Source organism: Equus asinus, chromosome 12, assembly GCF_041296235.1.
Source record: "Equus asinus isolate D_3611 breed Donkey chromosome 12, EquAss-T2T_v2, whole genome shotgun sequence".
NCBI classification, from domain to species: domain Eukaryota; kingdom Metazoa; phylum Chordata; class Mammalia; order Perissodactyla; family Equidae; genus Equus; species Equus asinus.
The window spans coordinates 68,314,834-68,342,257 of record NC_091801.1 but is presented as its reverse complement, the minus strand read 5'-3'; the positions used below and the strand labels follow the sequence as shown (position 1 = coordinate 68,342,257).

Genomic DNA, 27,424 nt, shown 5'->3' with positions numbered 1-27,424 from the left:
AAAAGATGTTCAACGTCACTAATTACTAGGGAAATGCAAATCAAAAATACAATAAGATATCACCCTACATCCATTAGAATGGCTATAATTACCAAGACAAAAAATAACAAATGTGGGAGAGGATGTGGAAAACATCTGTACCAATCTTCCTCTATTTTGTATGTGGCTTGCTGCCACAGCATGGCTGACAAGTGGTGTAGGTCTGCACGCGGGATCTGAACCCACGAACCCTGACTGCTGAAGCAGAGTGCACTGAACTTAACCACTACGCCATGAGCCAGCCCCCAAAATTGCTCATTTTTACAACTAGGATCATGAAGACATGAATGAGAGCTAGTGCTATATAATGCCAAACATCTTTTATTTGGAATTATATGAATAAAGGCAAATTCCCAAAATTTCATCTTCAAGAAGGAAAGTCGATAAATGTATTTTAGAGCCACGGTTCCCATCTGCAATTGAAGACATTCTTGGGTATCTCAGATCATCAAGAGTGACACAAAATCTTCAAAACAAAACGAATTTTACATCAATTTTATTTTAAAAACATATATAAATAGGCCAAATAACACTCAAGCCTGAGAGGGCTGCAATCTTTTTAAAGAACATAATAGTCCAAAAAGACTAATACTTATTGCTGATTCAGCTCACAGTTATCAGCCCTCTTCAGACAGCAGCACAACCGCTACCAAATATTTAACGCGCACTTTTATAACGGGCATGAGAGATTCACAGAGCCGTGAGCCACAGCCTCACCCTCAAGGAGCTTACAGTGTAGCTGGAGAGAACAAAACACCCAGAACAGACACAAAGTCCACGCATCTATCATAACAAAAGCAATTACTGCGTAAGTCATCACATGGTTTAACAAATGAGCCATAGGAGTACCTTAGCAAACACACACTACATCAAGTTTTAACCTGACATATCAACAAAAAGTTTTTATTTATTTTCTGTTCACCCATGTTTCAACTCAACTGAACTAGAACAGGAAAACATAATTCGAAGCCAAAGGTACCATTATGTTTGTTGTCCCAACAAAGGGATGGATGGTTCATGTCCTAGAATTTCTCCACGCTTCTACATCCAGATGTCAGTAGTTCTGACTGCCGAACCGATGCACAAATTCAGACAGGGAGTAGACAGCTCCCCACCCTACCTCAGGATCCATGCTGATGAAATCATTCAGGTTCATTTTGGAATCTAAAAAAGTACACGAGAGAAATGTTCACTGAAAGCACAATTTTGGTTTAACAGCAATAAAACAACCCAGAAGACGAAAAGTAAGGAAAATTATTCAAATGGATAAGAGTTCAACATCACCTCTGTGGTATTTCTTGTCTCAAAGGCATAACCTTAATCTAATCAGGACAAAACATCGCACAAACCCAAACTGAGGGGTCCTCTACAAGATAACTGACCAGTACTCTTCAAAAGTGTCAAAGTTATAAATGAAAAGGAAAAAAAAGGAATTGTCACAGATTGAAAGAGACTGAGGAGACATGACAACTAAATGTAATATCCTGGGCTAGATTCTAGACCAGAAAAAAGAAATCAGTAGGAAAACTTCCAAAATTTAATTAAGGTCTACAAGTTAATATTGTATCAATAGTATTACGTCAATATTTTTGTATCAATTATATTATTTTCTTGGTTTTAATAATTACACTATGGTTATATAACATGTAATGTTAGGGGAATCTGAGTAAAGGTGTATAGGAACTCTCTGTACTGTTTTAGCAAATTTTCTAGATGCTAAAATTATTTCAAAATAAAAAGTTAAGTGAAAACATGCATGAATAATCATACTGCCAGTTTATAGGACTCAACTGCCAATTTACAGAGGAAATTCAGAGGATACAAAAAAGATACAATCAGCAAAATTCAGACTATTTCTCCTAGGCTCAGTTTCTTCAAGAAATAAATTACAAGAAAAAAACAAAGAGATGGACAAGGAATCTACACGTTAAAAAAGATTCTTAACAGACATACCAACCAAGCACAATCTGGGGATTTTATTTGGACCCTGATTCAAATAAGCAAACTGGATGAAAAAAGATTATGACTTTGTGAGATAAGTGTGAATCTGAACGCTGACTAGAAAGATATAAAATAATTTTAAAGAATTACTGTTAATTTGTAGATGTAGTAATAGTATTGTGGTCATATTTTTTTTAATAAGAAATCCTTGTATTTTAGAGAGTCATACTGAAATATTTAGACTTGAAAGGACATAATATCTGGGATTTGCTTTGCTATCAAAGTAACACGAGAAGGGGGAAAGTGGATGAGATATAAATAAATCGACTGGCCAGGGGCTGATAACTGTTGAAAGTCTGATATACTATTGTGTCTGGTTTTGCAAAGGATTTAAATTTTCCGTACTAAAAAATTTTTTAGGTATGTACAGATTTCTGCTTCTGCCCATCAAAGAACTGTTATGGGAAGTGTACTTCCACTGTAATCTACCAGAAAACTGGACAATATACATGAAGCAACTGTTTCCAGACACTGGACAATGGGCAGCATCCGACCATGACTCCTGAGGAAGTAGAAACAAGCGAGAGAGCCCTCGGATCACTCCAGCTTGCTGCCCCAGGCCATTTCCAGAGCACAGCATAGAGCGGGGAACACAAACAGCCGGGCAGTCTCCCTGAGGTGAGAAGACAGAGGTCGAAGTCCAGGAGGGCCCAGGCAGCTAGATCTGGGGAAGGAGAGTATCAGAAGAGGGAGCTGTGCAGAGAGAGTTCCAGAGACCAGAGGGGACCCACCTCACGCACGCGCTCACACACACCCGTCTTTAGCTAAGTACTGATCTCACAAGGCCAGGGAAAGAAACACCAGGAAGTAGCTGGTCTAATAACCCCCAGAACTTCCACAGTCCCCACCAGTGAGGGTGGAGAGAATTCCTAACACACAGGCATTTGGTAGAGTCCTCAGATGGGTCACGCCAGAGGAGTGGGACTGAATTAGCCCTAGATGGAAGGCTGCTCTCAACCTGCACTCAAGATGCTTAACAGCAGCCTCGAAGGGATCCAACTGACTCCAACTAATTTAACTGCCCGCCAGAAGAAAATCCAACACCATTTTTAAAAAGCACTTCAAGATCCAGAAACTGACAATGTAAAATTCACAACGTCCAGCATCTAACCAAATATCACAAATCATACAAAGAAACAGGAAAATATGACCCAAATCAATCAACAGAAACAGACCGAAATGACAGAGATAATGGAACTAGCAGACAAGGACCAGCATAAATACTGTAGGTTCCATATGTTCAGAAGAGTAGAGTAAAACATGAGCGTGAGGAAGAGAGAAATGGAAGATAGTAAATAAGCCCCAAACGGAATTTCTGGAGATTAAAAATAAAATATGTAAAATGAAAAAAATGTACTGGATGGGATTAACAGCAAATTAGTTAATGCAGAAGAAAAGATCAATGAATTTACAGACAAAAGAACTATTCAAAATGAAGCACATTTAGAAAAAGTCTGAAAAATATGAACAGAACATCATTGACCTATAGGAGTAATATCAAGCCATTCAACATACGTGTAGCTGAAGGATAAGAATAAAAAAAAGAGAGGGGTGAGTCAGAAAATAATGGCCAAATGTTTCCAAATTTGATGAAAACTATAAATCCACTAATCTAAGAATTTTAACAAGCCTCAAGTGGAATAAGCCTAAAGAAAACTACACTACAGTCCATCATAATTAAATCGCTGACAACTAGTGATAAAAGAGCTAAAGAACTGAAAGAAAAACCATGTGAAGCCAGCATTCATTACCCAAGAAAAATATCTTTCAAAAAGAAAGGTAGGCACTTAGGACATAGAAAACTAGAACAGTCACTACCATCCTTAAACAAAAAAAGCTAATCGGCAAAACCAGAACTTTTGTTGTAGTCATCAGAGAGCTGGGGATGCAGGATGACCAAGAAACTGGAAACAAAGGAGAGACAGACACCACCAAGGAGAGGTGGGCGGAAGTTCTTGCTTACCTGGGTAGATGCCAGACTTCACATAAGCAGGATGTAAGTCGGCTAAAACGTTTAACAAATTGCTAAAGGAAACCTCAACTTCTGAAATACAATAGTATTGTTTTTCTAGGACTTCTAAATATAATTAAATAAAAAATGATTACTGTCTGCAGGCATTCATTACTTAAAAAGATCAAGGCACAAAAACAAAATAAAAATTTAAAAATGCATATATATGTATAACAAATAAGCATTTGCCTATAACCTCCCCAAGAGGCACAATAACATTTCTATTTACATGAAACTAGTCATTGAGCTCAGCACAAATTAGCCAATGTTACTGTAACACATCTGAGGGCAAGAAGATGAGTGGTATATGCAGACAAGAGGCAGCAGGGGCTCAGAAAGAGGAGGGACAAATTTGGTGTACTCTGTAATTCAGTCTAAGACTTGGGAAATGTCCTTAAAAACTGAGCCATGGGTAGCTGATGCTGGAACTGAGTCTTTAGGGCAAGGCTGTACGATTGGAAATCTAAGCTTCCTTCTTATCAAGAAAAAAAAAATGAGTTCCTTTCTTTAAAATACATTAAATGCTGAATTGAAAACAGTGGTCCTACAGACAAATGGCCCCCAAAATTAGTAAGTGGATAGGCTTAATCATAATGCATAACAAATCAAATATACTAAATGTTAAGTCATAAGAGTCAATCCCATAACTAAATGCAGGGGACTGAGTGAAGCGGCTAGTAAAATATCTAAAACACGTGTTAATTTTAAGTTTGACGTTTTCTTGAACCATTTTTTTCTTTTTTTTTAATAAAACACTACTAATTAGCGAACAGTAATTCCCACTTATCCTAACTTTGAATGGATTCCTTTGATAAATACAGGGCTTGAAGTAACGAATTTACCGCATGAAAGAACAATACAATGTGGTTAAATCATTACATGAGAAACCAACATGTTTACCCCACAGTGAGAGCAGACTTCTTTTAGTTTCAACCCCAAGTTCAGAGGGCCGCCGATGAACTGATCACACATGTGGCAAAAAAAGACATTGTTTTCCCCATAGAAACCTCTCCTCAAGCACCGTGTGCTACCTGACCTGCCACTTTCTAGCTGTGCCCCTTTGGCAAAGGGCTTATCCTTCATGACTTCCACCTTCTACCAAATGTGGAAAGGAAACCTTGCCCCGTTGAGCTGTGGTGAAAATTAAATCAAACTCATATGTAAAGGGGCTGGCACAAAGCCTAGCACAAAACGGCACCTACTGGGTACCAGTCATCAAAACCCAAAGGGATGACTCAAATAGGATCATGGCTGACGTGGTGTTTACTGAATGCCAACTATGCACTAGGCTCTGCATTAGTGCTCATGTCCAAAAGAGAAATGGGGAGCTGCCCAGGGTGCATTGTTCCAGACCACGCGCTGTACAGCCAGTTGTCCAAAACTCAGAGGTAGACCCATCAAACCGCCTCCTAACCTACGAGCTATCCCATTACTAACGCTGAGGCTGGGAAGCAGGCTGGTGGACCAAAAAGCAATTCCAATATAAAGGTTAAACTTACAAGAGCTTTTCACGGAAAGCCTCAAAAATCAGTTTGCATCCTCTTTTAGTGTTCACTCCCTTCGAATATGCCAAATATATTTTTCACTTTCTTCCTTGCTGAACTCTGAATATGGCTGTCCTATTTTTCGGACATGTTGCACAGCTCACAGAGCACTTTCACATAGACAGTATTGTCCATGGGATGGGATGATCTCACCAACAAATGGCAAGGCTGTGAATTACTTACAATCATAAATAATGTTCCAAACTCATGTGAAGGCCAAACAATAGCAATAGGGCGAAGAATGCTTTATCAACTTAAATCTCAAGAAATTATTAATTGGCCTGATGCCTAAAAGCACATAACTGAGATGAGCGGTACCATAAAATCCGCTAGCTCTCACCTCCCTCTCATGCAGATTTTATTACAGAGCCAGTGAAATGACATGTCACACATCACAAGGCTGCACTGGGGATTTCTTTCACCGTAACGTGAAACCCTACCACAGGAGGGTGCTACAAGCCCCACTGTTAAATGACACAAACACGCAGATCTCCTGAAGTCCAGTGTCCCAGCAGTAGGTACAACCAACACTCCAGCAAGTGCTGTGGTTCTGCTCCTTATCACCTCTCCTCTCCCACGGGTTCTTGTGCCTCCAGTCCTGCTCTCTGTACCTCCTTTTCTGAATCTAATAAACAAACAGAACTATACTCCCGCTTCCCTCCTTCTACTCAGGGAGTTTTAGTGAAAGAATAATGCCATTTTTGTCTTTGGTGAAGGGGAAAAGCTGAGCTGCACAGTGACCGGACATCTTTGGCTCACCTCCAGTTTCAATGCACGGATAGGATGGAGGAGGTTCTCTCCAGTTCCCACTGGAATCTTTCATGTGAGAACGGTCAGAAGCAAAGTTCTTCAAATATGAATCTGCACGGATCACTCTAAATTTCCTGCACATACATCAACATTCATTTATATCAGGGAGGTATCACAACTGAAATTCTAACTCAATTTTTATACAGATTCATTTTCTAGGACATGCACAAAACTACGTGGGCATTTTTACTATTAGTAATACATGAATATATATGCAGCTTTATTACCTGTCAAAGAAGCCACGAGAAATGATCAGCTGAAATCCAAAACTACAAAGGCACAGAAAGATATCTGGTTCCCTTTATTTACTCCATTATGTATCAGCGGCAAAGAGCATAATTTTCAGGTGCTGCCATCACAGCCCTCAAAATTTTGGCATCATAAGGCATTCAGCTCCCCCACCCCACCCCGCCCACCCATACTCCCAAAAACAAGAGTACAAGAAAATCCCCAAAATGACTTTAAGAAAATGTCTGGGATGGTATCACACAAATTTTTAAAAGACTGCCAACCATTTATACAATGGACAACTTTTACAACTTTAAAATGTTTTGAATTATCTGGGTAGTCATTTTCAAGTATCAATTCAATGGTGATGCCAAGACAAGTGATCTTTACGAAAGAAATGCAAAAACAAACAAACTCTGTGTACTTGTCAAAGTATGACTTCAGAAAGTAGGAAAATCCACCCTGAATTTCCTCACCTTCTAAACTGTGGATGGATGTCCTCATCAGACTTAAAGGCGTCTTCTACGTAAATGTCAAAGGGACAGGGAAATGGCAGGACGGTGTCGAGATCATAAATGAAGCTCTGTCCTCCACTTGAAACATGAAGCAAGACAACATGGTAATCCTAGAAGTCAAAGTTGCTGAAATTAGCCAAGATACTTTATGACGGTGAATTCCAACATTACAGTAATAACGCATATATATCATGAAAAAGGGAAACAAGGCTAACACAGCCCTCCTTATGACACCAAAATAAAACAAACACAAAACACTGAAATCAGATCAAATGTCTAGTGACAGGGAACAGTTAACTAAAAAGTGGAAATGTTCATATACATTAATAATGTATACCCCTTGACCCAGCAATTTTACGTCTAGGAATCTATCCTACAGAAAATGGCCATACGCATGTAAAGAAAATCTCTGCAGCATTGTTTATAATAGTGAAAATACAGAAACAACAAAAACCCACCAAGAAGGGAATGGTTAATAAGCCACGATGTGGGAATATGATGGACTACTGTGCAGCTGCTAAAAACAATTAGATAAATTTATGTGGAAAATAGAAAAAGGTCCATATTATACAGCTGGAAGGAAAAAGCATCTGCAGGATATGTATTATACATTATTTTTAAAAAGCTTTGTGTATATAAAGACACACACGTGCCTTCAGAAATACATTTGCATGCATATGAATACAGAGGGAAAGTCTGCAAGGATATCTTGCAAATTATTAACAAATGGAACTGCTTAAGGTTAGCAAGGAGAGGGGAAGAAGGACTTTAATTTCTTGTTTTATACTACATTTGTAATTAAAAGAAAGAAAAAGCTTGGTTTTCTACTTTTTTTTTTTTTTTAAATCAGCCAAGCCCTAATCCATAACCATCAAGGAAGATGGATAAAGAGAACTTCTCCCACACAGCTCAGGCACAGTGCCTATGGGAATTCCCACTCTCACTCCCAGACACTGGGCACTGCTGGGAGGGATGTGAGGGAGGTTATCAAGGGGCACGAGGGCAGGCTGGTGCTTTGAGTTCCTCAGAAGACAAACGCTCTCACAGGGAACAGCAGTGAGAGAGAAAAAGTTCAATCACATTAGTACACTAGTAACACCGTCTTACATTTCTAGTGCTTGGGAGCTTACAAAGCACTTTCTCAAATGTTATTTCATTTGACCCTGTGAGGTGGGGAAGATAATTAATTGCGACTGGCCATGGTGCACCATTAGAGCCTGAAGTGCTTCCTTTGGCTCCAATTCTATCTTAGTAAAGCAGAAACAGCCTCAGAAATGGATGCTTTTTCCCTCTACTCCTCGTAATGCAGCCTACTCTCTAGATGAATAAACAAAGAGCTGCTCCCCCTGTAAGAGTCCACAATTCTCTTCCCCTGGGCTTGTTCACGTTACTCCCCTCCATCCGCAGCAACCGTCTCCACCTCTCTCCCCACGTCCATCACTTGAGCTCCGGCTCAAATGCTTTCTCCCCCTGTGAGTCCATTTTTGACTTCTCCCACCTCCGGCCAGAAGTAGTCTCTGCCTTACCCAAAATCTCTTTCTCTCTTGACATCTTCTACCTCATAGTACAGTTTTTCTGAAGTACATACTCCCTATTACTTGTGGGAAACTGTTCTGTTGAAACACAGATATGAAGATGAGAAAGATAAGTCCTGACCCTCAAGGAAATCCCAGAGAAGTGAGTGGGACATGGAAGAATTGTTGCCAGACAGCACGATGATGAGACAGAATAAGGAGGCAGAGAACGTGCAGGTAAGGGAATCCTGAAGTCAGGGAGCCTGCTTCAAACCTCAGCCCCTCTACCTACCAGCCTCAGTTTCCTCTTTTACAAAATGGAGATAACTGCAGTGTTTACCTCAGAGTGTTACTGGGAGAATTAATGAGATTATTTATGTAAATGTGTGGTCTTTCTAAAAGCCAACCAAGAAACAGAGGGAATGGAGGCCCAACTGCCAAGAAGAGTTTCACTGAGGAAGGGCAGCCATTGCTGAATCTTGCCTGAAGGGAGAGCTTTCCAGAAAGAAGATATGACTTGTGAAAAGGCGTTAACAGTGAATACCTGCAACCTGCTGGTTAGTTCAGGTCCATATTCCTACATACCAGACGGCTGATGACTAGGAATTGCCTTCCTAGCGCAAATGTGGAGCCAAGGAACGCAGATTTAAGCAGCAGCCTCACTCTCTGAGCTGGGTACAGGGCTCGCCCAATTGCCAGGGAAAGACCAGGGGGCTGGGGGAAGGGATGCCCAGCTAGAAGGTGATCTGCTCCTTGGGGTTTGGTTTCTCTACACACTCCTGGGGGCCTACCCATTTCCTACAAGAGGACAGCAGTGAGGCACGGATAAATCCACCAGGGGGCATGGGGAGACTTCCTGCAACAGGATTCCCCACCCTGAGCTGCCATGAGATGTCATGTAAGGGGGACATGACCACACGTCCTTTCCCTAAGACAGGAAGCAAGGCCATGACTCAAAATCAGCTGAGTGGCAGCACTGGGGATGACTTCTAGGGCAGATGGACAGTCTGCAACAGGGGTTCCGTGGCATTGCTAACAATAATAGCTAACACTTCTCGAGCACCAGGACCTGACACCACACCAGATACCAGGGTAATGCTTCAAAAGCATTCTTTCAGTTAAGCCCTCAACCCCACGGACCAGAGGAGGACACTGAAGCAAGAGGGAAAATAATATGTCCAGTTCACTCAGTGCAATGGAGGCCTGGCACTTAACCCGAGTCTGCTGACTCCGAGCCCTCGCTCCTAACCCAACACTGCTGGATTTGGGCTTTAATGCTAGAGCAGATCACCTGCTGGTGAAGGAAGCGGGAACGTGAGCTCCATGACGCCAGAGATTTGAGTCTATTTTGTGCCTAGCATGTAACAGGCTCTCAATAAATATATATTAAATAAATGAATGAAGCCAATTCAGATAATCTTATTTTAAATAACTATCCAAAACTAGACATCTGTTACATAATCATGAATGGAGTTTTTCTTTTTCTTGATCTTCATGTTTATTAGCATAAACAATTCCGTTCTTCAGGGAGCCAGGTGAGGGTGACATAGACGTGACTGCAAAGGACGCAGGCCTGAGACCTAGTCCTGCCCCTGATCGGCTAGATGACCTTGAGCTACTTGCTCTGCCTTTCTGGGCTTGTTTCCTCACCTGAAAAATGAAGGGGATGGAGTAGATCCGTGTTTTTCAAATTCTAGTCATGTCACCTGGCAGTTTGCTAAGAACACTAATTCCTGAACTCTTCTCTAAATTGACTAATCAGAAAGCTGTATGCTTAACACAGTCTCCAGACAATTCTAATGTGCAGCTGGACTAGATCCCACTAAAGTTCCTTCCAGTGCTAAATGGATCAAAGTCTAAAGGATCATAAATATATCTGCCACATCAGCCATTTAAAATCTTTGCTATAATAATGTCAAAATTAAAAGAAAGCATGCCTGTTAAGTGCTTCTCTCTGAGGCCAAATAACATCTATTCTCAAACAGTCAATTTATTAATAACCATCATAGCCTTTCTCTACTGGCCTATCGTTTGTGCTTTACCAAAACGTAAAGACCACACAGGTGGTCCGGCCCAGTGGCGCAGCAGTTAAGTGCACACGTTCCACTTTGGTGGCCCAGGGTTCGCTGGTTCGGATCCCGGGTGCAGACACAGCACTGCTTGGCAAGCCATGCTGTGGTAGGCGTCCCACGTATAAAGTGGAGGAAGATAGGTATGGATGTTAGCTCAGGGCCAGTCTTCCTCAGCAAAAAGAGGAGAACTGGCAGCAGATGTTAACTCAGGGCTAATCCTCATAAAAAAAAAAAAAAAAAAAAAAAAGACCACTCAGAGATTACAAGTACTAATGCCTAATGCCTCAGAGGTTCTCTGTATTGACCATCTTACCCAGATCACAGGTCCATCTCCAGGTCTTGCCTGCTGTTTCCAGATAGGTATCTATGAAACACAATAAACTTCATAAGCCACAACTTCAGTTAAACCACTAGTACATTCTTTAAAGAAACACAGAAAGGAAAAATAAAATATTTCTAGGCAACCAACAACCAAGGTGAAAGAATGAGTGAAGAAGAAGAAATCCAAATCCTGCCACGTGTCCTTAACAATGAAAGAGCAAAAATTAATTATATGATGTTCTTTGGAGAGTAGAAAGAGACCTGGACTAGGAATCAGGCCTGCCAGGTTCAAGGCTTGCTTTCCCGCTTAATTATTCATGGGACCTCCCTAAGTCTCTACTTCCTCATCCATAAAACGGAGACAGTTGTCTGAACTTTGCCTACTTCACGATGTTTCCATTAGGATCAAATGAGATGATGCTTGCAAAAGCGCTCTATAAAATATGAAGGGCTTACTTTTTTTAATACTTCACATAGGTTTACTATAGTTCTATCTAAACTCCAGAGACAAAGAAATCTTTACTTCAAACCTGAGATACGTGACTCTAATCTAAGCAACTTAAAAAGCTTTAACTTAACGTGTAAAGAAAACAGACAATCTGTGTAAACACACCATCACTTATTTCCTTACTGCAAGGAAGCAACTAAACTCTTCTAAATCAACTATGCCTCGGAAGGAAAAAAATCTCACTCAAAAACAAATTTTACAATGTTGCTGTATTTTATAAAGCAATTTTAGAAAAGTACTAAACCCATGTTATATTTAGCTTCTAATAGCATCTTAAATCTCGTTTTCTTTCTGCACTCACCCGCCAACTTACCATCTTCCTCTCATTAGATATGAAGACAGCGTAACACTCTTCTAAAGGATACTGGTCATGGTTTTTGATGTATTCACAGAGTTTCCAAATATTTTCTTCACTGAAATAAAATGATTGTTTAGTCAATATAATTAAGCAAGAATGCTCTGTCTTCCAAATTTGAACAAAAGACTGATAATGTCCTTAAAAAGTTGGAAGAAACCTCAAACATGGTCTTATCCAACAACTGGGTAATGTTTGACCCTCCTCGAAAACATCCCCCACAAGGTGTTACCCTACCTATACTGTGTGTGCACACCTCTCCAAACACAGAGCTCATTATGGCCCCCAGGAGTGCTTGCGTATGGAGGCATTTTATAACTGATCCAATGCTATGTCAACATTCTACAAGCTCTGGGGCCCATTGTTGGGATACAGCTGGCATTTCAACCCACCCACTTAAAATGCAAGAAGCTTTGAACATCGTAACCTCTCTGAGGGTCTGCTTTTCTGATTTGTAAAATGGGCATAATCACATCATACTATAAACACTCAATAAATCTTAGTTAACATTGGTTCCCCACTCCCCTTAGGAATGGGGCAGGATGGGTGTTTTGGATAGGAGGGCGGCCGGCTAGAAAGGATGGGGGCAGTTATGTGATCTGTCCAGGAACTCTTTCAGAAGGAGCCCCTGGGAGTGGGATTCCCCAGACCCTTCTGGTAAGGAGGAGGTCCTGACTTTTAGAAAGTTCTCTCTCATACTGAACTGAAATCCAGCTTCCTGTAGCTCTGCCCCAGATGAATCCCTCTTTTATATGACAGGCCTTTAGTTATCTGAAGCAGTGGTCAGAACCTAAGTAAAGCGATGCCCAGTGCATCAAACCAAGCCACACTGGTAGCCACAGCCACAATCCTACATGGGCAAGCACAGTCAGTGCTGGCTGTGTTCAAAAACCAGCCTCTGTGTTCCTGTCTTTTTCCAACGAGCCACACAGCACCTTTGTTCAAAATAAACTACACCAACACTCTGCTCACACACACAACTCAATCTGTCAAGGCCTAATTTCCAGCCATCTACACCACGCTACCTAAAAATGAAGCAATGAAAGGCATTGAGGACTGTCACCATTTTACGGAATACATACTTTCAATTCACAAGTCTAGCCCTTCTCTACTGTCTCAATGCTCCGTACGACCAGGCTTACAGTACCGAGGTTGAGCATCTGTATTTTTCTCCTATGATTTTGTTTTTCTCTAAAATATCTTAAGAAACCTTACAGAAAAACGGGTGGTAGAGGTAACAGCAGAAAATTGCTACTAACTACTTCCAAAGGATATGTAGTATGGAGTAACAAAAATTTACTATTTCATAACATGTCATAGCCAAAATTTTTTCAATCTGGATGTTCTAAGACCAAGTTTGGCGAAGACATCTGTCTGTCCAGCCTACAGATGTTTTGGAGAGCTGACCACAAACGTCTTCAACAACTGTGATGTACAAAGCACAGTGCTGAGTGCTTAGGGGCCATAATGATAAATTATACCTCACAGACGGAGAGAGGAGACACACAGATCCATAAATAAGCAAGCATCATAGAAGGCCATAAAGATGCATAGAGAGGGGGCTGGCCCCGTGGCCGAGTGGTTAAGTTCGCGCGCTCCGCTGCAGGCAGCCCAGTGTTTCGTCGGTTCGAATCCTGGGCGCGGACATGGCACTGCTCGTCAGACCACGCTGAGGCAGCGTCCCACATGCCACAACTAGAAGAACCCACAACGAAGAATACACAACTATGTACCGGGGGGCTTTGGGGAGAAAAAGGAAAAAATAAAATCTTAAAAAAAAAAAAAAAAAAAAGATGCATAGAGAAAGGATAGAGGAGGGAGTCATTCATTTTAAGGGATGTGGGAAGATGGAAGGGGGATAGGTCACTAGTTTCTTCTTGTTTTGTCCCCTTCCCCCCATCCCAAGGATGGGCAGAGTTAATGCAGAGAGTTTGAGAATTCATATGAACCAAGCACTGGGGGGGGAGGCTGAAGACACATGTGACTTGGACACACTTTGCGTATTATTTTTCAAAGATGTGTGAATGTCACATAGGGAAAAATCAAATTTAAACATAAGAGTTACTGAACTTGTAGTCACTTTTCATCATCAATTTTTTTTTGAAGAGTACAATTAACATCACGTAGGAGGATCTCAAAACTTCTGATGTTAATAAAAAGAGGGCGTTAGGGGCCGGCTCCATGGCCAAGTGGTTAAGTTCGCACGCTCCACTGCGGTGGCCCAGGGTTTCGCCAGTTCGGATTCTGGGCATGGACATGGCCCTACCCATCAAGCCATGCTGAGGCGGCATCCCACATGCCGCAACTAGAAGGACCCACAACTAAAAATACACAACTATGTACTGGGGAGCTTTGGGGAGAAAAAGGAAAAATAAAATCTTTAAAAAAAAATTTTTTTTTAATCTAGATGCACTGAACAGTAGGACCGATAATATGGAGGAAAGAATTAGCAGTTTGGAAGATAGACATATAGAAATGCTGCAGGCAGAGGAGGAGAGAGAGCGAAGACTAAAAAGAAATGAAGAAACTCTCCGAGAATTATCTGACGCAATTAGGAGATGCAACCTAAGGATTATAGGTATACCAGAGGGAGAAGAGAGGGAGAAGGGGGCAGAAAGCCTATTCAAAGAAATAATGGCTGAGAACTTCCCAAACCTGGGGAGGGAGATGGAACTTCATGTGACAGAAGCCAATAGATCTCCAAACTTTATCAATGCAAGTAGACCAACCCCAAGACATATAGTAGTGAAGCTAGCAAAGGTCAACGACAAGGAGAGAATACTAAGGGCAGCCAGGCAGAAGAAATTAACCTACAAAGGAACCCCCATCAGGCTTTCAGCAGACTTCTCAGCAGAAACTTTACAGGCTAGAAGAGAGTGGAATGATATATTCAAAAATCTGAAGGACAAAAACCTACAGCCAAGAATTCTCTACCCAGCGAAAATATCCTTCAAATACGATGGAGAAATAAAAACTTTCCCAGATAAACAAAAATTAAGGGAGTTCATTGCCACCAAACCTCCTCTTCAAGAAATGCTCAGGGAAACCCTCATTCCTGAAAAATCAAAAAAAGGAAAGGGACCACAAAACCAAGAGCAAAGGAGATAAGTAGAAGGACAACAACAGAGAGTAGCAGCTCTACATCAGAACAGACTAAACCATGGGACGAGAAACAAAGGAAATTGAAGAGAACCGGAAAACAAGACATAAAATGGCAGCGGTAGGCCCCCACATTTCAATAATCACTCTAAATGTAAATGGATTGAACTCCCCAATCAAAAGACACAGAGTGGCAGGATGGATCAAAGAACAAGACCCAACAATATGCTGCCTCCAGGAAACACACCTCAGCCCCAAAGACAAACACAGACTCAGAGTGAGGGATGGAAGACAATACTCCAAGCTAATAATGAACAAAAGAAAGCAGGTGTCGCTACACTAATATCAGACAAAGTAGACTTCAAAGTAAAACAGGTAAAGAAAGACAAAGAGGGACAGTATATAATGATAAAAGGGACTCTCCACCAAGAAGACATAACACTTGTAAATATATATGCACCCAACACAGGAGCACCAAAATTTGTAAAGCAACTCTTAACAGAACTAAAAGAAGACATCAACAACAATACTATAACAGTAGGGGACCTCAACACCCCATTAACACCAATGGATAGAACATCCAGACAGAAAATCAACAAGGAAATTATAGAATTAAATGAAAAATTAGACCAGATGGACTTAATAGATATATATAGAACACTTCATCCAAAAACAGCAGGTTACACATTCTTCTCAAGTGCGCATGGAACATTCTCAAGAACAGACCACATTCTGGGAAACAAAGCAAGCATCAATAAATACAAGAGAGTTGAAATAATATCAAGCATCTTTTCTGATCACAATGCTATGAAACTAGAAATCAACTACAAGAGTAAAGCAGAGAAAGGTGCAAAAATGTGGAGACTAAACAACACGCTTCTCAACAAACAATGGATCATTGAAGAAATTAAAGAAGAAATCAAATATTATCTGGAGACAAATGAAAATGAGAACACGTCATACCAAATCATTTGGGATGCAGCAAAAGCAGTCCTAAGAGGGAAATTCATCGCAATACAGGCTCACCTCACTAAACAAGAAAAAGCTCACATAAGCAACCTCAAACGACACCTAACAAAACTAGAAAAAGAAGAACAAACAAAGCCTAGAGTCAGCAGAAGGAGGGAAATAATAAAAATAAGAGCAGAAATAAATGATATTGAAACTAAAAAGACAATAGAAAGGATCAATGAAACAAAGAGTTGGTTTTTCGAAAAAATTAACAAAATTGACAAACCCTTGGCCAGACTCACCAAGAAAAGAAGAGAGAAATCTCAAATAAATAAAATTAGGAATGAGAGAGGAGAAATCACAACAGATACCAAAGAAATACAAGGGATCATAAGAGAATACTATGAAAAACTATATGCCAACAAATTGAACAACCTAGAAGAAATGGACAAATTCCTGGACTCTTACAACCTCCCCAAACTGAACCAGGAAGAAATGGAGAATCTGAATAGGCCAATCACAAGTAAAGAAATAGAAACAGTAATCGAAAACCTCCCCAAAAATAAGAGTCCAGGACCAGACGGCTTCTCTGGAGAGTGCTACCAAACATTCAAAGAAGATTTAATACCTATCCTTCTCAAACTATTCCAGAAAATTGAGGAAGATGGAGTACTCCCCAACACATTCTATGAAGCCAACATCACTCTGATCCCCAAACCTGACAAGGACAACACAAAGAAGGAGAACTACAGGCCGATATCACTGATGAACATAAATGCAAAAATCCTCAACAAAATTCTGGCAAACCGAATACAGCAATACGTAAAAAAAATTATACACCATGATCAAGTGGGATTTATACCAGGGACACAGGGATGGTTCAACATCCGCAAGTCAATCAACGTGATACACTACATTAACAAAATGAGAAACAAAACCACATGATCATCTCAATAGATGCAGAGAAAGCATTCAACAAGATCCAACACCCATTTATGATAAAAACCCTCAATAAAATGGATATAGAAGGAAAGTACCTCAACATAATAAAGGCCATATATGACAAACCCACAGCCAACATCATACTCAATGGACAAAAACTGAAAGCCATCCCTCTGAGGACAGGAACAAGACAAGGGTGCCCACTTTCACCAATCCTATTCAACATAGTACTGGAGGTGTTAGCCAGAGCAATTAGGCAGGAGAAAGAAATAAAAGGAATCCAAATAGGCAATGAAGAAGTAAAACTCTCGCTGTTTGCAAACGACATGATCTTATATATAGAAAACCCCAAAGAATCCACAGGAAAACTATTAGAAATAATCAACAGTTACAGCAAAGCTGCAGGGTATAAAATCAACATACATAAATCAGTAGCATTTCTATACACAAACAATGAACCAACAGAAAAAGAACTCAAGAACTCAATCCCATTCACAACGGCAATGAAAAGAATAAAATACCTTGGGATAAATTTAACCAAGGAAGTGAAAGATTTATACAATGAAAACTATAAGACTTTCTTGAAAGAAATGGACAATGACATAAAGCGATGGAAAGACATTCCATGCACATGGATTGGAAGAATAAACATAGTTAAAATGTCCATACTACCTAAAGCAATCTACAGATTCAACGCTATCCCAATCAGAATCCCAAGGGCATTCTTTACAGAAATTGAACTAAGAATCCTAAAATTCATATGGGGCAGCAGAAGACCGCGAATTGCTAAAGCAATCCTAAGTAAGAAAAACAAAGCCGGAGGCATCACAATCCCCAATTTCAAAACATACTACAAAGCTACAGTGATCAAAACAGCATGGTACTGGTACAAAAACAGGTGCACAGATCAATGGAACAGAATTGAAAGCCCAGAGATAAAACCACACATCTATGGACAGCTAATCTTCAACAAAGGAGCTGAGGGCCTACAATGGAGAAAAGAAAGTCTCTTCAACAAATGGTGTTGGGAAAACCGGACAGCCACATGTAAAAGAATGAAGATCGATCATTCTTTTTCACCATTCACAAAAATAAACTCAAAATGGATCAAAGACTTAAAGGTTAGGCCTGAAACAATAAGTCTTCTAGAAGAGAATATAGGTGGTACACTCTTTGACATCAGTTTCAAAAGAATCTTTTCGGACACTATAACTCCTCAGGTGGGGGAAACAATAGAAAGAATAAACAAATGGGACTTCATCAGACTAAAGAGTTTCTTCAAAGCAAGGGAAAACAGAATTGAAACAAAAAAACAGCCCACTAATTGGGAAAAAATATTTACAAGCTACTTATCCAACAAAGGATTAATATCCATAATATACAAAGAACTCACACAGCTTAACAACAAATAAACAAACAACCCGATCAAAAAATGGGCAGAGGACATGAACAGACATTTCTCCAAAGAAGATATAAGTATGGCCAAGAGACACATGAAAAGATGTTCATCATCCCTAATCATCAGGGAAATGCAAATCAAAACTACACTAAGATATCACCTTACACCCGTTAGATTGGCAAAAATATCCAAAACCAAAAGTGACAAATGTTGGAGAGGTTGTGGAGAAAAAGGAACCCTCATACACTGTTGGTGGGAATGCAAACTGGTGCAGCCACTATGGAAAACAGTATGGAGATTCCTCAAAAAGTGAAAAATAGAAATACCCTATGACCCAGCCATCCCACTACTGGGTATCTACCCTAAGAATCTGAAATCAGCAATCCCAAGAATCACATGCACCCCTATGTTCATTGCAGCATTATTTACAATAGCCAAGACGTGGAACCAACCTAAACGCCCAGAACCTGATGACTGGATAAAGAAGATATGGTATATATACACAATGGAATACTACTCAGCCATAAAAAAGGACCAAATTGTTCCATTCGCATCAACATGGATGGACCTGGAGGGTATTATGTTAAGCGAAATAAGCCAGACAGAGAAAGATGAACTCTATATGACCCCACTGATAGGTGGAAGTTAACATATAGACACGGAGAACCGATCGGTGGTTACCAGGGAAAAGGGGGGGTGGGGGAAGGGCACAAAGGGTGAAGTGGTGTGCCCACAACATTACTAACAATAATGTACAACTGAAATCTCACAAGGTTGTAATCTATCATAATCTTAATAAAAAAAAAAAAAATCATTGTTTGGGGGCTGGCCCCGTGGCCGAGTGGTTAAGTTCGTGCACTCCGCTGTAGGCGGCCCAGTGTTTCGTTGGTTCGAATCCTGGGCGTGGACATGGCACTGCTCATCAAGCCACGCTGAGGCAGCATCACATGCCACAGCTAGAAGGACCCACAGTGAAGAATATACAACTACGTACCGGGAGGACTTTGGGGAGAAAAAGGAAAAAAAATAAAATCTTAAAAAAAAAAAAATTTTTTTTAAAAAGAGGGCCTTATTCTTGGAAATGCTAGGAGTCACTGTTGGAATAGAAAGATTTGGTGGATTTGGTGTGAGTTCTGGCACCAATGTAACTGGTAAAAAAAAAAAAAAAAAAGCGGGAGGTGTGATAATAATGTCCTAACCTGTCAGTTCATTATTTTGATAGTAGAAAGGCTAACAAAGCAGCATTAGGGTCAACATTCTGCAAGGGTTACTGGTGATGGGCTGAGGTCAGAGAAGCATAGAGAAGAGGAGGATTCCTGGCACACAGCAGGTGCCCAACAAATGCTGGAAAAATACAAAACAATTACAACCAAATCTGAGTGCTCTGCAAACCACACAGTGCCACACAAATACTGCCTACCACTATTATCATTAAGCTGGGTCTTAAAGGTAAGCAACATCTGACAGAAGCTAACAGAAGCAGAAAGAAGGCATTTATTTCAAGTCAGAAGAACCCACAAAAACAAATGTAGTAAGTAACAACTGTACCTATCTGATGTGTTCAGAGAGAGCGAGCACTGTCCTCACTCAGAGGTGACTTTGCCCCCAGGGGACATTTGGCAATGTCTGGAGACATTTTTGGTTGTCACATATTGGGTGAAGGTGCCACCAGTAGAGGCCAGGGATGCTGCCTCACATCCTACCACATACAGGACAGCCCCCCCTAACAAAGACTTAACATACTCAAAACGTCAACAGAGCCAAGGGTGAGAAACCCTGGGGTAGAGCACAGAAGGCAGGTTCAAAATGAGGTTGGAGGAACAGACAGTGCCAGATCTTAGAGGGCCTGCTATGCTCAGGATAGACTTTACTGTCTACGCCTGTATTCCTTGAAAAGCAATCGATAGAACAGACTCAGGCCCCTGCACTGCGCTGCTCACACATCCAGACTGTCTGAGGTGGGACCCTAAGATCTACACGGTTTACAAGCTTCCAGGTGATTCTCCAGCACATTCAAATTTAGAACAGCTTTGGGCAGTGTGAAGCCAGTGAAAGTTACAGACCTGACGGGATAGGAGCAAGCTGGACAGGGAGGCCTGCTAGGAAGGACTGGAACAGGCCCTGACAGCTAAGGAGACAAACTAAAAGGAGAAGCTCTATTGAAGAGACATTCATTTCCCACCATTCTTCCACCAAATCACTCCAACTGTGCCAGCCTCCTTGGTGTTCTGGAACACTCATGGCACACTTCCTTCTCAGAGCCTTTGCACCTGCTGCTCCTCCTGCCTGGAATGATCTTCCTCCAATATCCACAAAGCTCCCACCCTCTTTTTCTTCAGCTCTCTGTTCAAATATCACCTTATCAACAACGTCTTCCTTAAATATCCTAATACTGTAGTTTCACTGGAACACAGCCATGCCCATTCATTCTGTCCACGACTGTATGAAACAGTATGAGTCACCATCCCTCACCTTGTTTTATTTGTTCTCACAGCACTTAACACCACCCAAACATGGCTTACCTGTTTTTGTCTGCAAAACCTAAGAGCCATGAGATCTTACCAGACCAGGGAATCTGTCTATTTTGTTCACAGCTGTATCCCTTGTGCCTAGAATCACGCATCACACACTCCAAGTGCCTAGTAAACACTTATTGAATGAATGAATAAAATAATGAATGGACGTTATGGACAAGAGCTAATAGGATTTAGGTGAGAGGCAGGGCGGAAGCATGGACTCAGGCATTGCAGAGGTTCTGGTTTCAACACCAAGACTTGCTACATCTGTGATCTTGGGCAAACAACAGGCACTCTGTGGCTCAGTCTTTTCATTAGTAAAATGAGGATAATGACGGTCATAGAACCTGTCTCCCAGGCATGGATGGAAGCACTTGGCACTAGGCCTCACATGCAGTAGGAGCTGAACAAATATTAAGCTCTTGGTGGCAGTGATTTGTTGACCAGCTGAAAGAAGAAAAGGAGGTTTTAGCTGGCCCTAAGGTTTCTTGTGCAGGGACTGGAAATTGGGGAAGAAGTCATTACTCAGGCAAGGGAAGTGCAGCTGTGGGAGTGAAAAGGACAAAGGTTAGGAGTGATGCTTCTGCTACGCAGGCGGCCTAAAAGAGGGGTACAGCGTGTGGACTCAGAGCCAAACTCTGAACGTACATCCCCATTCCTTCACTCACTAGCTACGTCCTTAGGCAAATTACTTGTACCCCTGTGTGCTTCAGTGTTCTCATCTTCAAAATGCAGAGAACACTATCTACCCGCGGTGGGGCTCCTGTGGTTCAAATGAATTATTTTACAGAAAGCACTCAGAATTACAATGCTTGGCATGCAGCAAGTGATGTGCAAGTGTAATCGCCATCATAATGACAGCACAGCGGTTAACATCATGGTTTCTGGTAAAAGAGGTCCCAAACTGGATTCCTGGCTGCTATTAGCTGGGTGACCCTGGCAAAGTTACTGCAAAATCTTTGTGCCCCCATTCTTTCTCAAAATTAAAATGACCTTCGCATCAACGTACAACCACACAGGCTTCAATGGAGTTAATTTCCAAATGCTCTCTGCGCTCCACCCTCGCCTCCAATCCCCCTTCCTGGCCCCCAAGCACTGAGATCCCGCCGAGAAACGTCCAGGCGAAAAGCGCCAGGCAGAAGTAATGCACCACCGACCCCACCGTTCCTGGGGAATCCGTCCCCCAATCCAAATGCCCACGCTCTACTCAAGAGACGAGGGCTGCCATTCCCGATCCGTCCTGCCCGCAAACTGCAAAACTCGCCAGTCGAGGCCCCGAGCGCCCCCGGGGAGGGGCCGGGAAGAGGCGGGGCCCGGCTGGACGCTGCGGCCGAGCGAGCTGGGGAGATGCGGAGGCTGCACCCGCGCCCGCTCACCAGTAGCAGCTGTTGTAGACGCAGGCGTCCCGCGGGGGGCTGGCCGGCTGGTAGTGGGCGGCTGCGGCAGTGGGGACAGCCCCCTCCATGGCGGGCTAGCTTGCGCCGGGGTACCGGCCTGAGACGACCCGCCTGGAACAGCCCCCGGGCAGAGGGGGAGGAGCCGGCGTAACGCGGCCCTCGCGCGTCGTCGGGACGGCGTGGAGGGAGCCGGGGGTCGATGCTGCAGTTCCCGGGCGGTGGAGCCTGGGACGGGGCGGGCGGGGCCTGGGCGGGGCGAGCGGCGCAGGTTCCGGGCCCGCGGGGCCCCGGCGGGAGGTGCAAATCCGAGTGGGTGGAGCCAGGGGCTGAGCGGGCGGACCCAGGGCGGCCCCGAGCGGACGGGGCAGGATCCGGTGGGCGGAGCCGGGACGGGACGCGTGGTGCAAGTTCCGGAAGGGTGGAGCCAGGGCGAAGTGGGCGGATCCGGGGTGGGGTGAGCGGCGTGAGTTCCCATGGGGCGGAGCCCGGGGCCAGGAGGAAAGCGTGTTCCGAGTAGGCGGAGCCCGGAGAGGTGGGTGGAGTCATGGGCGGGGCGGCGCGATGGTTCCTGCTGCGGCGGGGCCAGGCGTGCTGCGGGCCGTGGTAACGGCGAGGGTCTGGTCAGCTGGGGGACACGACAGGTTACGATCAGGGGTGGGCTTGGTGTTGCTAAGCCCTTGGACCCTGCACGGCGCTTCGTGAGTCTTCCGGAGGAGTCTGAGACCCCTCCTCCAACCCGGGCCGGGTTGCCAGCTGGGGAGGAGCCAGATGAGACGCCGAAGGCTCGACTGGTGCGAGTGAAATAGGAGAACCTTGTGTGTGAAAAACGTAGCTTTAGCGCTTGGAGCCGAGAGTCTGCGAGAGCTGGGGGAAGAGGAGGGAGGGGGCCGGTTGGTTCCAAATATGTCCGCGTCAAGACGGTTTTAGAGAGGCATATCACCCCCAAATCTCACCGTATTCGAGCATTTTTTTTAAGAAGGAAAATTGTATATATTGGTTCAGAAAGATAGTTTCCTTGATGTACTAAGTGAAAAAAGTTTAAAAAAGAGTCCGCATGGTATCCATTTTGTGTTAATCATGCATTTGTTTATTTGCTGGCAATCTAGAAGGAAAGATAACCAAACTGTTAAAACAGTGTATATCTCTGGTGAATGAAGGTATGGAAGGCTTTCACTTTGTGCTTTATAGCCTTCTGAATTGTGTGTATTTGCAATGGTCGTAAAGAGCTGATCAGGGCGCTTCCCATTGTAAAAACCGAAATTTTTAGCTTGGTTTATAGGCCATCTACCGTCAGATTTTCTCAATCTCATGAGTTCTAAAGACTGAACATAAATCCTTGCTTCGGTTATCAGTTTATTGCCCCTCAGCTCTGAATACACACTTCAATATAGGCTCTATGATAAATAGTGGATTTCCTTTAAGCATTTCTCCTTTAAAGTGAGCACAATGTTAAGCCTTCTCAGTAAGGTGTGCTGGAGGAAGAAGCTTCCTGCAGTTTCTGGAATTGGAGGTGGTCAAGAGAACATTTAGCAGGGTCTGCCCCAGCTACAAGCCCAGACATGGTCCGTCTGTGACCTTGCAGCTTTAGCTTGACAGTCATCTGTCTGCAGCCCTCTTGACACAGAAACCAGAGTCCCGCGAGACCTCGAGGCAGCCACCTGCCCCTACTCCTTCTGCAAGCCCTTCATGGTGTGCACGCAATTACCTGTGGCCAGCAGGGTCGCACACTGAGTTTTCCCTTTCCCCCATGCCTCCACTCTCCGCAGGCAATCTGAGGCCCTCTGCCCCTGCTGGCTCCAGGCCTCCCAAGGCATTCCCACACCACTGGTGGCCCATGCCAAAGGTGATAGCTCGCCTTTACCCCTCTTCTCTACTTTGCTTAATGGAAGTTAAATGTCAAGAATTAATTATGATAAAAGTGTAGCTGTAAGATACAAAGAAACTATGGTACTTAAGGCTGAGGAAGAGTACTTAAGAAGGACAAGTATGAAAGGGGTTTGGACCTCGTTGGAGAAGGTGTAGGTTGGCTACCAGATAGCAGAGAAGTTCACTGGTTTACCCAGGCTGGAGATGGTCTGGAGCTGCTGGGCAAGCGGTAGAGAACAGAGTACAGAAGAACCAGCAGTCTCTGCCGTAATGTGCTTTCTTTATGCTTTAAACTTTCTCTTACAAATAGGAATTGCTTTTTAAATTGAAAAAATATCATATCTTAAAAATTCATATGACTTCATTATTTTCTTGTTGTTAGTGCTGTTGAGTCGATTCCTACTCCTAGTGCCCGTGTGTTCAGCAGAGTGAAACCCTTCCTGGTCTTTTTGCATCATCCTCTCACCTTCCGGTGCTGTATCAGACAATGCTCCCCTCCTATTCTTAGAGTTTTCATGGCCAATTTTTTTAGAAGTCGGTGGCCAGGTCCTTCTTCCTAGTCTATCTTAGTCTGGAAGCTCTGCTGAAACCTGTCCACCACGGGTGACCTTGCTGGTATTTGAAATCCTGGTAGCATAGCTTTCAGCATCACAGCAACATGTAGCTGCCACAGTATGACAACTGACAGACAGGTGGTGTGGTTCCCTGACCAGGAAGCAAACCGAGGCCCGGGCCACCGTGGTGAGAGCGCCAAATCTTAACCACTAGACCACCAGGGCGTAGTAGAGACTATAAAAAGGGATATGGTTTCAGAGGAGTAGGAGGTGCTTAGAACCACATTCTGACCTGCAAACGCCAGTGATCTGGATGAGGAAGAAATAAGAGATGCACTCAAAGAAGCCAATGCCCAATGAAATCAGGATGTTAAAGGGCAAGGTTTTGGAGGAGGAACACATAACAAAGGAAAATATAAAAAGAGCCATAGATGTGAAAGGGGAGATTCAGGAAGTCTACAGCACATAATACATTGTGGTTTAATAACAAAAGGGGGGTTAATTTTTTATTGGGGGAAGGGATATTTTCAATGCTCAATGTTGAGAGCTAGAAGAAAAAGGAAGAGATAATCTGATCGCTTGGGACCCTATGATATGATGTGATCAGACAACTGAAAGAAAACAGAAATACCCAACATCGATTTTGCTTGCATTTTGTCTATTAAAGAAAGTGACCCTCAAGCTTGAAAGAATAAGGAAAATAGCAGCAAGAGGAAATTAAAGCTAAGATAGGTGCAGTGGTAGAAAGCACCAAGTTGCCTTAAATGGGTTAAAAATCTTCAGACCCAGATGAGTTATATCTCAGTAGACAAATGCTTTAGATTATGACCCCGAAGCCTTTCTTATGGATCTTTAAGAAAATGTTGGAGGAGATGACATAAGGGTAACTATGACTATTTCCTGTCTTGAGTTTCATAAAAGGAAAAAATATGTGCTCCAGACTGGATGCTTATTCCCAGGATGATTTGAGACCATGAAGAAAAGGTGATTATTTAGGGGCCTTTACTGGTTTACCAAGTCCATTTCGTGTCAAATGGACTTCATTTCATGATGTTGGAAGAATTAATTGATCATTAGAATAGGATTATAGCACAAACAACGTAATTTGATTCTAAAAAACAGCTGGCCCAGTTGTCTTAGCCATGACTCTCAGTTCAAAGTGAAGGCAGAAAGGCTGTTTATCAGCTCGTGTAACAGGAAGGACGCTGAAGTGGCTCTCACAGTCAAAGGATGAGATGCCGAAACCGGGGCCTCAGGGGACCAAAAGCAGAACTCATTTCCCCAGGCCTTCTTGCTCCCGTCTCTCAGTCTGCTTCTCAGTGCTTGGCTTCATTCAGAGGTGACTTCACCTCTTGCTGTGGGGAGGATGGCCGCTGGCAGCCCCATGTTCATATTTTCCAGGCTTGGCAATCCCAGTGGAAAGAGCAAACATCTTTTTCCTCACAGCAATCACACAGAGCGACTTGTACCCTTATTTTTACATTTCTGTACTGCTTGAATTTTTCACATGTATTACTTTCTAATAACGAATTTTTAAAAATAAAAAATTTCTAAATAAAACCATTTATCAACATTAATATAGAGAGCTGCATGGACAGACTATTGCTCACTTAACTTTCCCCCTACTGCTGTACATTTAGTTTGTTTTCAGATCCTACTTTATAAATAAAGCTGCGATCAACATCGTTGTACATAAATCTCGGTCCATGCTTCTGATTATTATTTTAGGATGGGGTCCCAGAAGTAGAATTCCTGGGCCAAAGGTTTTAAATATTTTCCAGGTCTCTTGATACATGTTGCTATATTGCTTTTTAAGAAATGGGCCTATGCTTCAATATCACATTGAGTATTATTATTTAAAAACAAAGATACAGGCAAAACCCCTGGCATTCTCACTGTTATTTTAATTTGCATCTATCTGATTACAACTTTCCTCTGTTAAAGGGATAAAAGGCAGCAAAGTATTAAAGGAACTTTGGGGAGGAGCATCTCACTATGTGGGGGGTGTTGGGCTGGGGTGGAATGCCTGTTATTATTTGTCTTACTTAGAATGGGATGAGAGGAAGGCAGAAGTCCCAGGGCCCTCTGCACAGGCCAGCCCATGCCCCTGGAGTTAGACTCAGGGCTGTGTACCACACCTTGCATGGGAAAATTGGGAAACTGAAGTATATTCAGGGGAGGCTGACAAAGAGGGTAAATCTGAAAAATGTATCATAAAATTATAACATATCTTGCCAGCTCACTTCCTGTGCCCATGTACCTTCTCTCCTGATTCATCCCTCAGCTCTGAAAGGGGTGTCTGTCTCACGCGGCCTCCAACGTTTGTTGTGTCAGTGTCCGTTCTAGGAAACCACTAGTGAAATTTCCCTTTCAGACCTGAAGGCTCTATACCAGTCAGAGTTCTTGGTTGCAAACAACAGAAATCATCTCTGGCTAACTTAAACAGAAAATCAAATTTACTGAAAAGATGGGGGAGAAGGAAGGTTGAGCGGGGCCTGGAGGGGAGGAAGCACAGCCAAGTCACATTGATCAATGCTCCAAGAATCAGCTGGTGAGGATGCCACCGTTAATGCCCCTACCTCTGTAACCTCTGCTGCTGCCACCACGATTAAGCAGCCGTGCATCTTTAGGTCACTCCTTTGAGAGGCAATGAATTCCGAGGTGGGAGCAGCCCTCTGACCTGCGGTCACACGCCTGAGTCCTAGCTGCCAGGTTAACTGGGAAATGAAGTATCTGTCCTTGTAGGATTTCCATCGAAGGAGGCCATCCCCTGTTTAACCCA

The 27,424-nt window shown here is 42.7% G+C and overlaps 1 protein-coding gene across 2 annotated transcripts; it reads right to left on the bottom strand.

Moving 5' to 3' along the window:
• Window positions 1-518: 518 nt before the first annotated feature.
• Window positions 519-22,573, bottom strand: NTAQ1 (N-terminal glutamine amidase 1). 2 transcript variants are annotated; one of them, XM_014867863.3, is made up of 6 exons: window positions 22,202-22,573; window positions 11,877-11,976; window positions 11,048-11,098; window positions 7,110-7,258; window positions 6,355-6,479; window positions 519-1,203 (listed from the first exon to the last, which is right to left on the bottom strand). In XM_014867863.3, exons 1-6 carry the CDS (start codon window positions 22,288-22,290, stop codon window positions 1,094-1,096), a joined length of 624 nt encoding a protein of 207 aa, XP_014723349.1. In that variant the 5' UTR covers window positions 22,291-22,573; the 3' UTR covers window positions 519-1,093. The 2 variants fall into 2 exon arrangements, with proteins under 2 accessions (XP_014723349.1, XP_044599706.1); XM_044743771.2 differs by having other exon boundaries at window positions 21,983-22,218.
• Between the last annotated feature and the right edge of the window lie 4,851 nt (window positions 22,574-27,424).

Bases quoted from the DNA above. Each gene is read 5' to 3' on its own strand.
- NTAQ1 (XM_014867863.3), bottom strand. From the start codon at position 22,290: ATGGAGGGGGCTGTCCCCACTGCCGCAGCCGCCCACTACCAGCCGGCC. The intron at 11,977-22,201 runs GTGAGCGGGCGC...ATTTTATTTCAG, and splicing joins GTCTACAACAGCTGCTACTG to TGAAGAAAATATTTGGAAAC. The intron at 7,259-11,047 runs GTAAGATGGTCA...TTTGACTTCTAG, and splicing joins GAGATGGACCTGTGATCTGG to GATTACCATGTTGTCTTGCT.